The sequence below is a fragment of the Sus scrofa genome, chromosome 16, assembly GCF_000003025.6.
Source record: "Sus scrofa isolate TJ Tabasco breed Duroc chromosome 16, Sscrofa11.1, whole genome shotgun sequence".
NCBI lineage: Eukaryota > Metazoa > Chordata > Mammalia > Artiodactyla > Suidae > Sus > Sus scrofa.
The window spans coordinates 33202921-33215749 of NC_010458.4; the positions used below are offsets into that span (position 1 = coordinate 33202921).

The window sequence follows — 12829 nt, forward strand, 5'->3', positions numbered from 1 at the left end:
CACATGCTCAGAGCAGTACATATTAACAGAAAAGATCCAAGAGGGTTATTTCTCCTCCACTCACTCTTTCTCTCCCTCTCATTTGGCTCCTGATGTTCAAGAAAATCTGTCAAAACACTAGTGGAAGTAGTTCCCGTTATGGCTCAGTAGAAACAAATCCGACCAGTATCCATGAGGATGTTGGTTTGATCCATGGCCTTGCTTAGTGGGTTAAAGGATATGGTGTTGCTGTGAGGTGTGGTGTACATCACAGACATGGCTTGGATCTGGTGTTGCTGTGGCTGTGGTGTAGGCTGGCAGCTGTAGCTCCAATTTGACCCTTGGGCTAGAAATGTCCATATGCCTCAGGTGTGGCTCTAAAAAGCAAAACAAACAAACAAAACAACAACAAAAAAACCCCATAGCAACAAAAAACGCTAGTGGAACACAAGTTAAAGGAACAGAGAATTCAGAGACCACATATGACTAAGAACACAGTTCTTACAAAAGTAGTTCAGAAAAGTTAGCTAACAAATCAATAGCTGCAGCCTACAGCAAACAACAAAAACAAACCCTGAGAAGATGTTAGTTTCAAGAATTATCACATTATTACATTCAGAATATCTTATTTTCAACTAAAGATTACAAAAATGTGAAGAAACACAAAAGTATGGCCCATTCACAGAAAAAATTAACAAATTTACTCCAAGAAACAGAGACAATGAACTTATTAGACAAAGCCTTTAAATCAATTACCTTATGCTCACAGTGCTAAAGGAAACCATGGACAAAGTGCTAAAGGAAATCAAGAGAATGTTGTATGAACAAATAAAGAGTACCAATAAAAAGATAGAAATTACAAAAAAAAAAAATGAACCAAATAGGAATTTGGGAGCTAACAATTAAAATATCTGAAATGAAAAACTCACTAGATGGTTTCAGAAGCACATCTGAGCGTGTGGGAAAACAACCAGTAAATTTGAAGATAGGTCAATTAAAATTATTTAGACTGAAGAACAGAGAGAAAAAAGAATGATGAAAAATAAGCAGAATATAAGAGATCTGTGGGACACTACACTGGTGTATCAAAATACACAATGGGAAGCTTGGAAGAAGAGGAGAAAGAGCAAGAAGAAAGAAATGAAGAAATAATGGCTGAAAACTACCAGAATGTGATAAAAGACATAAATCTATAAAGGATCAATACAAAAAGATCCACACTAAGACACACAATGGTTAAATTTTTGGAAACCAAGTACAAAGAGAGAATCTTAAAAAGTATCAAGAGAGAAGCAATTTGTCACTTTTTTTTTTTGGCTGCACCTTCAATAAGATTAATAGAAAATGTCTTAAAAACCACAGTCTAGAAAGAAGTGGGATGACATTTTTTTTTAAGTTTTAAAGGAAAACTCTTAACCAAGGATTTTATATCCAGCAAAACTAACCTTCAGAAATGAAGCAGATAAACGAACAGTGAAGTGGTTCCTTATCAGTAAACCTGGCCTACCAAAAATGCTAAAAGGAGTCCTTCAGACTGAAATGGAAAGGATGTTAGACAGCAACTCAAAGCTGTAACTGATAAAGACTTTTGATGAAGGTAGCTACATATTCAAACACAAGATCCAATATTATTGTAGTTTTGGTTTATAACTCCTTTTTAAAATCTCCAATATGATTTTAAAATTCATTAAAAGAATAATTAAGATTTATGTTAATGGACATACAATGTATAAGTGTAATTTATGAGAACAATGATGCAAATGGGGGGAGGACAGAGCTTCAACAGGAGAAGGGTTTTTATATATTATTGAGGATAAGTTGGTATTAATTCAAAATAGATTGTTATAAATTTAGGGTATTAATTACAATTCCCATGGTAAACACTAAGAAGATGACTAAAAAAAGGATACACAAAAGAAAACATGACCATGTTTTACCCTATCTTGTTTACTACTTTCCTTTTTTATTGCACTGAAAGCTCCAGAAGGTCAGAGTCTTGGCTTGTCTTGATTTCCACTGAATCCTCTGTGCCTGGAGCAGTGCCTGACACATAGTAGATGTTTGGTAAAAATTTGTTGAATGAATGAATTAATGGAGATATTGAGTAGACAAATTTAGATGCATTTAGAGTTTAAGTGAAAGGGCCTACAGTGGAGGTATAAATTCAAAAGTTAAAGGAGATTAAAGTGGGTATTGTCCTCTCCAACTTAAAAAATGTGAAAATTGGTACAGACATGGTAAAATGAGTATGTATAATGCATACACCATCTTCTCATTATCTTCATGCTGAAGTAAGCCTAGCTGGCAGAAGAGATACACATTTTCATGGTACAAATTCTAAAGAGAATTTAATATCTGAGCATTTTTGAAAAAGCACATTAGAAAACATAATGAAACAACATATCATTAACAGTGATCTTCTCATCATGGCCCTTGATGACAGCTCAGGGTCAACACAAAAGTCAATGTATTTCAGTGAAAGCATTCTACAGTCCAACCCAATGAGAAACCCAAGATTTCTCAGGCCCTAACATAATCTAAGCTGAGTGAACACAGAACAAGATGCTTTGTATATTAGGCGACCAAGTTGTTAAGGCTCAGCTTTTACCATGAGTATCAGCATGTTTGATTTGTTTTATTGCCAAGAGAAAAGGCCACTTCACTTTTTCATGGGTTGAGGGTTAAGTGACTTGTCCAAGGTCACAAGGCTAGCGGGAGAGCTGGAGTTTGACCCTAGGCCCCCAGAATCCCAACTCAAAGAATATCCTACTACGCTCAATCCTCTGTGCCTTTTACACTCACATAATAAAAGATGTCAGGTCACATTTCTGAAATACTGTAGGTAGGATCCTGTCTTTTTTTTTTTTTTTTTTTTTTAAAGTTCCCCCCAAAGTATGCATCATGGCAGGAATTAGAAGAGGCTTTTTTGGGGGGGAGGGGTTGCACTAGCAGCATATGGAAGTTCCCACACTAAGGACTGAATCCAAACTACAGCTGCAACCTATACCACAGTTGAAGCAACAGTGGATCCTAAACCCCTGGTGCCAGGTCTGGGATAAAAGCCACACCACTGCTGAGACCATGCCAGATCCTCAACTTGTTGCAACTCAGTGGGAACTCCGAGAGGCTTGTTCTTGTTAGGGGTCTCTTGTATCTTGCCCAGTACCACAAGGCCCAAATATTAGGGCTTTTGGCATCTGCCCTGTGCTCATCCTTTACCTACATTGAGGCAAGGATTGGGAAATATCAGACAAACAGGTAATAAGACAATTGCTTCTGTGTAAAATGACATAGTTTGAGCAGGGCTGAAATGTTTTCAATCACTGTTTGGACTAGGGAAAATAGCAAAAGGTGAGTCATAGACTTCAGAAATAATTATATCCTCAAGGATCAAGTGTGTGACCTTAAAAACAATGAAAAAATCCTTTTCATTGGTTTTACTGTGTTTTGAATAATATTTACAAGTTCCATGTAATACACAAAAGCTTGGGAGAGAATAATATTGTGCCTAGCCCTATTTTCTAAATAACAAAAGTAGGTAAATAACAAATAAATAAAAAGACAGACAGGCATACATGCAGAGTTTTATTAAATTCCAGGAGTGAAGAAAGGCATAAAATAAAAGGTAAAAGCCTCATAAACATCTATCATCCCCATCTCACTCTGCAGGATTAATTACTCTTATTTATATTTTTTATTTTTCTGTATATCCCCCTGGAAAAAAATTATCTAACTCTGTATCCTAGTCCATGTCCCTAGTCTTTGGGATTACTATGACCTACATAAATAATTACCATTAACTACAACATAATACATTTGCAGCTCCATGTTACCAAACATTAATTCACTGAGAAAACAACTTACACTCTTTGCTGTAGAACCTTCCATAAGAATGATCCTGGGAGTTGGAGGCCAGCCCAGGATCTGTAATTGGAACCATACAAGAGTGCGTTGTGTGTATTGGTTTTTGAACGGTAGGTTTCATTATGAAATACATCTGAGTCAGCTTGTAAAAATCTCACAACAAAAACATCCACTTATGGTCTCCATGCAAAGGCTGACCAGAAATACGTCTCAAACATACATTCCTATTTTCCTGAAAAGTAATGAGAAATTATTCACAGAAGTGTTCAAGGTATGTGAAAAGAGCTTCATCATCTATCTTTGGTTCATGGAAATGGGATCAAAGGTGAAAATGATACATGAAAGTTTTAGGATAAATTTTAAATTATGAAGATAATTGTCTTCTGGATATCAAAAGAGGGGACACAATACAAGATAGTGAAAGAGAGTTATCTAAGTTTTTTAAAAAGCGAGGTCTGTGAAGCTACATCCCCTGCCTTACAAATTATGTGATTCTAGACAAATTACTTAACTCTCTGTCTTAAATGAAGTAATGCAAATAAAGCATTTAGCCCAGGGCCTGGTGGTTGGAGCACACTCCATACAGGCGAGTTGCTATTAATCTACAGTTCCTATTACCAGAATATTAAGAGTAAGTCTAAAAAAATAGAAAAGAACAATGTTTCCCTAAAGGCAGAGAGAAAAAAGGTAATATGGGATGGGAAGAACTTGACAATAGAAATTTACTACATAATTAGCGCATTTATCCCTTCCCTCAAATGAAAAATGAACATGTTATCTCCATAGAAGCAGATCATAGTGCAAGTTTGTCAGAGTTCCACATTAGGTTTTGGTTTTCCAAGCCTCTTGCAGACTTTGGCATGGGAAAAATACATCTTGAAACCCTTATTCTAGAACTGAAGAATTTAGGTTAACCTCTTTGCTTTGGGTAAGAAATAGCATTCTCCCATAGGAAACTCTCAGGTCTTCTGACATGAAAGGCAAGATTTACCTAGCTTTATTTCTTGCCCCGATTTTGTAAATTTCATAGGGGGAAAAAACTCACAAAAAATAAAAATCTAAGAATATAAAATTGACTTTAAAAAGTAATTTGAATTGTTCACATCTTTGCTAACTGATTGCCAGGTAAATCCTAGAAGTTAGGTGGTTATTTCTTCTTGGCCAGAAACTTGCTTTATTTTTAATCTTCTAACTGCTAGTTTCCTCTAGATCTGACCTTCTAATTTCTCTTCTTACCTGAAGCTGCAGAGGAGGGTGGATGAACACAAGGGCTGTATACCACCACAGCAGAAGCAAATTCTGCGAGGATAAAGCTCTCTTCCCCAACAAAGCTGGCTGTGCCCAGAGAGTCTTCTCAGCAAGTGTTACTTACCCCCTCCTCCCTCCACTTGGATAGGAGTTGAAACTTGTCATCCCTTTTGTAGAATATTCCCTTCACAGGAAGACCTCTGCCAAAATCAATTCGTACAATATTCTATTGTAAAGTTATTTCACTTTTTTTCTTTAAAACAATTTTTTGTATTATCCTTGGGATGGTGCCTAAGGATGATACTATATATTTCTATAAGGGTTTTAAACAATTACTTAAAACACAATTAATGAGATCTTGGAATGAGTAGGGATTTCCACAGTCCTATAACTACTTCCTCCAAATGTAGAAATTCTTTCTACAACATCCTTGAGAATAAGAAATTGAATTCTGATTAAACACTCTAGCAATACAGAACTTGCTATGAGGAGGACCATGCAACAGTAAAAACAAAACAAAACCCCCCAAACAAAAACAAAACCCTGGATGGAAAGTTGGAAGGCAGAGTCCTACTCCCCTCCCCATTGTAACCACTTACTCCAATCTGGGCTTTGGTTTTCTTATTTATAAAACATAGAAGTTGTTATTTTTGACCACTAAGATTCCTTTGAGGTCTAACAGTATGCAAAACATTTCATAAGAGAAAGTCCTAATTGTTAGAAATCTGCCTTCCTTTAGCTTCTGCCCACAGGATCTATTCTCTAGTCTAAAGAGATACAAATAAGTACATTTTCACACAGTAGTTCCTTAAAATTGAAAGCTGGGGATCACATCTGCCAGAAGTACTCTATCCTCCAGGCCAAGAATATTTCTTAGACTGTATTTCTTACTTACATATTATTAGCATATCCTTCTGTGTTTTAGTAAATGAAATAATGGTTAAATGGACAAAAATTATTTATAATATTTGAGTGGAAGAGGTAGATGGAAAGTTGAAAATTTGCAACTAAGAGTTTGCTAAAACTTTCATTTTTGTAAGAGGTTAAATGAAGAATATTATTTTAGCAATCTGCAACTGATTGACAACAGTTGACATTTAATTAATTGCTATTTCTATGAGCCAAGGTTTTATTGTCTTTGTAGGATTTCAAAATGCTGAGATGGGGGACATTGTGTTGAAATATGGTGAAAGCCTTAGAGACCACAGAGGGGAGCTGGGCTGTTGTGCCTTGAATTAAATGGGCCATGCACTGTGCTATTTGGGATTCTATTTCTGGTTTTTTGGTTTTCTTATATTCTTCCTCACTGTTTGTCTGCTATTACTCTACACTGCTGCCAATGGGTCTGACTATGGCAACTCATCTTTCTTCTTCCAATTTCCTGCTTCTGATCCATTGTGGGTTTGGCAAACAGATGACCAAACATTTTAGAAAGTTGTCTTAAATTAGAGTAAATGAACTGGGACACCATTTTTCATTTATCCAATTGGTTAAAAATATAAAAGAATGATTATTATTGTGGGTGTGGGGAATATAGACAAACTCAAATTCTGCTAAGGACAGTATATAAACTGGTATTAACCCTCTGGACAGCTATTTGGCAATCTATTTTAAAAGCCCTAAAACAACATATCGCCTTAATTTGACAAGCCTAATAGTAGTAGGAACCTGTCTTCTGAAAACAGATGGACAAGTATAGAAGAACGTGTAAATAAAACTTTTTCATAATAATGAAAAATTGGAAATATTCTATCCATCCACCAACAGGGCACTGGTTCCATGAAAAAATGATATTTATATCTGATTATCAACAAAGAAGTATGCATATGCTATATTGGAATACAGTCAGTTCATAACAATGAAAGATCAGAAAGAGAAATTAAGGAAATAATCCCATTTACTACTGCCTCAAAAAGAATAAAATATCTAGGAATAATCCTACCTAAGGAGGCAAAAGACCTGTACTCTGAAAATTATAAGACGTTGATGAAAGAAATCAAAGATGACACAAACAGATAGAAAGATATACCATGTTCCTGGATTAGAAGAATCAATATTGTCAAAATGACTACACTACTGAAGGCAACCTACAGATTCCAGGCAATCCCTGTCAAATTATCAATGGCATTTTTCATAGAACTAGAACAAGACATTTTAAAATTTGTATGGAAACACAAAAGACTGAATAGTGAAAGCAATACTGAGAAAGAAAAACAAAGCTGTAGGAATCAGGCTCCCCCACTTTAGACTATACTATTAAGCTAGAGTCATCAAAACAGCATGGTATTGGGACAAAAAACAGAAACATAAATCAATGGAGTAAGAGAGGAAGCCCAGAAAAAGCCCCACACATTTACGGTTAATTAATCTACGATGAAGTAAGAATATAAGATAGAGAAAAGACAGTCTTTTCGATAAGCAGTGCTGGGAAAACTGGACAGCTATACGTAAAAGAATGAAATGAGAACACTAACACCATACACAAGAATAAACTCAAAATGGATTAAAGACCTAAACGTAAGGCTGGATACTATAAAACTCTTAGAGGAAAACAAAGACACAACACTCTTCAACATAAAGCACAGGAATATATTTTTAGATCCATCTCCTAGAATAATGAAAATAAAAACAAAAATTAAACACATGGGGCCTAATTAAATTTAAAAAATTTTCCATAGCAAAGGAAACCATAAACAAAATGAAAAGACATCCTACAGAATAGGAGAAAATATTTGCAAATAAAGTGACCAACATAGGATTAATCTCCAAAATATACAAACAGCTCATGCAACTCAATATCAAAAAGACAAGCAATCCAATCAAAAAATGGGCATAAGATCTAAATAGACATTTTTCCAAAGAAGACATATAGATGGCCAAAAAGCACATGAAAAGATGCTCAACAGCACTAATTATTAGGGAAATGTAAGTCAAAACTATAATGAGGTATCACTCACACCAGTCAGAATGTCCATCATCGAAATGTCTATAAACAATAAATGCTGGAGAAGGTGGGGAGAAAATGGAACCCTCCATACACTGTAGGTGGGAATGTAAATCAGTACAACCACCATGTGGAACAGTATGGAGGTTCCTTAAAAAACTAAAAATAGAACTACCATATGATCCTGCAATCCCACTCTTGGGCATATGTCCAGAGAAATCATAATTTGAAAAGATACATGCACCCCAATGTTCACTGCAGCACTATTTGCAATAGCCAAGACCTGGAAGCAACCTAAATTTCCATCAATAGAGGAATGGATAAAGAAGATGTGGTATGTGTATATGTGTGTATATATAGTAGAGTATTATTCATCCATAAAAATAATGAAAAAAAAAAAGAATGAAATAAGGCCATGTTCAGGAACATGGATGGGGATCTAGAGATTGTTGTACTAAGTAAGTCAGAGAAAGAAAAATATCAAGTGATATCATTTGTATGTGGAATCTAAAAAAAAAAATGATACAAATGAACTTATTTACAAACAGAAACAGACTCACAGACTTTGAAAATAAACTTATGTTTACCAAAGGGGAAACATGGGAGGAAGAGATAAAACGGGAGTTTGGGACTAATATATAAACACTATATATAAAATAGATAAGCAATAAGGACCTACTGTATAGCACAGGGAACTCTACTCAATATTGTGTAATAACCTATATGGGAAAAGAATCTGAAAAAGAATGGATATATAGGTATATGTATAACTGAATCACTTTGCTGTACACCTGAAATTAACACAACATTGTAAATCAATTGCCCTCTAATATAAAATAAAAAACTTAAAAATCAGTTCATATATACAATCCCATTTTTAAAAACATTTTATGTTTGAATGGAAGTATCTGAAATGTTATAGACAAAATATTAATTAACAATCTGTCTTCAGTATTAAATTTATTTTAAAATTTTGTATTTCTAACATTTTCAAAATATTAACAGTTTAATAATTTTTTCTTTCTTTCTTTCTTTTTTTTTTTTTTTTTTTTTTTTTTTTGCTGTGCCCACAGCATGCAGAAGTTCCTGGGCCAGGGATCAAACCCACGCCACAGCAGTGACCTAAGCCCCAGAAATGACAACACTGGATCTTCAACCCATTAGGCCACCAGGGAACTCTGATAGTTTAATTTGAAAGTTGGTTTAAACGGCTGCTTAAACATGATGAATTCATCACAGAAGCTTTATTTCTACTCCTTCCGAATATTATATGAAAATAATAAAGACATTTTAACAACGAAACGATAAGGTTAAAGCAAGTGGGAAGAGCCAAAAGCAGGTGAGAGATTTCAGGAATGAAGATGGAGAGAAAAGTGGTTGGTTTGATGGCAAGAAGCCTACAGGGGACTTCCTAAGATTTAAAAACTGGGAATAGGGGGGACAAAGGAATCAGATATCAAACACAGAATGTGGGTTGGTGGGATATTGGTGCTGTTCTCTGAATCTGGGAAAACAAGAGTAGGTAGATCAATGATAGATAAAAAATTCAGTCTCGTATATCTAACTTTGAGAGACTTGGGGGATTCACAGGGCACTGGATATGTACATCTGCCATCCAACAGGCAGATGGGGGGGTCATCTGCATGAGTGGCAGCTGATGCCAGGCTTAGCCACATGGTCACATAGGGAGACTAGTCTAGTGACAAGAAGCCAGGGGATGGAATCCTGGGGCAACATCAACTGTAATAAGCAGTGAAGTAGATCTAAAGCAAATAACCAGAGAGGCCATAGAGCCAGGAAGGGTGGAGCAAGGGAGGGAATAGAGAAGTGGGGACTAATAACAAACAAGGTTAAAAAAAAAAAAAAAAAAAAAAGATAAGGACTGGCAAGTGCCTCTGAATTTGATAACAAAGAAATGATCCAGTAAAAAGCAGATATTGTGGGAGTTCCCTGGTGGCTCAGTGGGTTAAGGATCTGGCATTGTCACTGCTGTAGCTCAGGTTTGATCCCTGGCCCAGGAACTTCTGTATGTTGCAGGTGCAGCCAAAAAAAAAAAAAAAAAAAAAAAAGGCAGCTACTATTGTGCAGTGATCAGAATGACAGAGATAAGGGAATGGAGACAGCCAGCAAAAACAGTGTTTTCAGGAAGTTTGGCGGTGACAGAATGAGAAATGTGAATGGCTAGTTGCGGATATCACACTTGGGGGTTTTGGTTTTGTCTCTTTAATAGAGGAGAGGGTTAAGTGAAATTACATGTGGCATGATATGAACCATTACTCTACAGAAAATCTATTCAAATAAACTAATACAGTTTTTAAGTAATTACTCTTACTTAACCAAATAGCAGCAAAGGCTGGCATAGCTAATCCTCTGCTCTTACTTTTTTTTCTATTTTAAGATCTCAAAAAACTCTGCATATTAAAACATAGAAATATAAACTATCAAATTAATTTTGAGCATTTAGGGGAAGGTGGAGGTGACAACCCCTCCCCCAAATCTTCACTGAGACTCTTTGCATTAAGACACCCTAAAACATAATTTCATAGCCAAACCCAATACAAACTTATTATCTTGACAATTGAGATATAATTCTAGTAAGAAAGTAGCCAGAAATCAGTATTTAAGGTATGCTTCTGTGTCCTACTCAAACCAACAGCATCCTACTGATCAGAAGAAGTTTGCCATTTTCAAAGTTGCTAACAACCTCTTGATACGGAACATTTAAACATGATTTATTTTTTGTTATCTGAGCACATTCTCTATCTTTTGCAATACTCACAACATGTGCTAGTGTCTTTAGTAACTATATGTTTACATAACAGGCATGCTTTTGTCCACCACAGCATATTTTTTAAAAACTGAAATACTTACAAAAAGCACTATTAGCTATTCAACAATTTGAATTCCCTAGTTAGGGAGATGAGGCCAAATAGTATCATACTTTTTTTTTTTTTTGGTAACTATTCATGGCAGAACTTCAACTACTTTCCTCTTAATGTGGTGTTCTGTGCAGTTAGTTTTTCTTTCCGTGTCTATCTTAGAAGGATGGAGTTTCAAAAATTAAAAACATGTGACAACAGTGATTTTAGCACATTTTGTCTGGAGCAAGGAGAACGCAGCATGAACAGAGAGAAAGATTAATTCATTTATGTACAAGCTCTGGTGTATCAGGTAGAATCATCAAGCGGATAAGAGCAGGTCTGTTCCTACTTCTACTTTTATGCTTCATGTAAAAAAAAAAAAGAAAGAAAGAAAAAGCCAGCAACCCTATTTTTGTTTTGATTATAATAATCCTAACAAAACTCACTAAGAAACATGCTCAGGGATAATGATCTCTGAATTTTGTGAGTTGACAATTTTCCTCAAGTGCCTAGAAGAATTCACAGGAAGTTTTCTCTTTCAGTAATAAAAATGTGAAAGCTTAAAACACTTTACTGTTAAAAAAAGTTTCATATTTATTCAAGAAGTTGTGATGGGAACATGGGCTCGGGCATTTAAGACAGCATAAACTGTAGTTCTCCTGTGATGCTGCAGGTTAAGAATCTAGTGTTGTTGCTGAAGCAGCACAGGTTCCATCCCCAGCCAGGAACTTCCACATGCTGTGGGCGTGGTCAAATAAGGAAAAAAAAAAAAAAAGCCTCAAACCCCAAAAACCTCCAACACATAAACTACCATAAATTGAGATAATCCTGCATTTATTACACGAACATATCTAAATGAAAATGTGGTACGATGCCCCACAGCACATCTCCTGACACACTCAAACGTGACTGCAAGCTAGAAATGACGGAGAACCTTGGGAGAGGTTACGTCCAAAACATGATGCCTATCCAAGGGCACCTTCAGCGCACTAAGTCACTGGCCGAAGATGAAGCTTGAGGGGAAACTCCTCCCAAATGACGTCAAATGTGCAGTCAAAAAGTCTGAAATAAATTTCCATTTTTAAGTTGAAAAGGAAAAAGATAAAAAATACTCAATGAAAGCAGAAAAAGAACTGTTACAACAAAAACACATTCAATTATGCTTAACAACCACCGGGGTTGTTTGATTATATGGTGAATGGTATACTGGGATGATGAATATTGTGCCAACTTCAGGTGGGGACAGAGGTGGGTACAAAAATCGTACAACTCAGCTTCTAGGATACATTTGAAATCGCTTTCTCTGTGAATGACAGCTTGAACACCAGGTTTTCTCTGTCTTACCTCTGCTTTCCACTCTAAACTTTTTAACTGCGTGTGTGTGTATGTCTGTGTGTCCGTGTGTGTTGGTGTACACACTCCACACTTACGTGTTGAAATTTGCTCTTCAACTCTGGAATTCACTCTTCCTGACACAGTTGCTCTGTTTCACCTTCTTGCCCTAAACTACTCATCAAATGCTATTAACAGTTATAAAGACAACTCGAAGCAACAAATGATTTTGTGTAGATAGGCTGGAAGACAAGTTGACTTTTGTTAATTGGGCCCTGAGAGTTTTCCATCCCACCTTGGGCAGTTTACTATACAGCTTGCCAAACTTTAAAGTTATTATAACTAGTTTCACACAGATGCCAGACAAAACAGACAAAGGATTAATTGGAATGATCACAAATGCATTCCTTCTGAATAAATTGAAACACACTGGCCAGTGCCAAAAGGCATGTAAAATAGAAAACCTGAAACTAATCAATCAAAACAAGTTTAGTTCTTTGTGATGTTATAGTTGGGAGACATTCTGCTCTATAAATAATAGAAAAATTACCTAAGGGAGGAAAAAAGAGAGAGAGAAGTTTGATAGCATTAAGAAGGAATT

At 35.8% G+C, this 12829-nt stretch overlaps 1 protein-coding gene across 6 annotated transcripts in view; it reads right to left on the bottom strand.

The window, feature by feature from the left end:
• The window catches only part of ARL15 (ADP ribosylation factor like GTPase 15), a 452958-nt gene that overhangs the window by 80330 nt on the left and 359799 nt on the right, over positions 1-12829 (bottom strand). The window contains exons 5-6 of one of the 6 annotated variants that reach the window (XM_021076688.1): positions 5216-5291; positions 1284-3903 (exon numbers count right to left, since the gene is read on the bottom strand). The exons of 4 other annotated variants lie outside the window; for them this stretch is intronic. In XM_021076688.1, the coding sequence (XP_020932347.1) occupies positions 5253-5291 (39 nt within the window). In that variant the 3' untranslated portion in view covers positions 1284-3903; positions 5216-5252. Of the gene's footprint in view, positions 1-1283; positions 3904-5077; positions 5292-12829 lie in introns of those variants that run through there. One more of the 6 variants, XM_021076687.1, reaches the window with a different exon arrangement.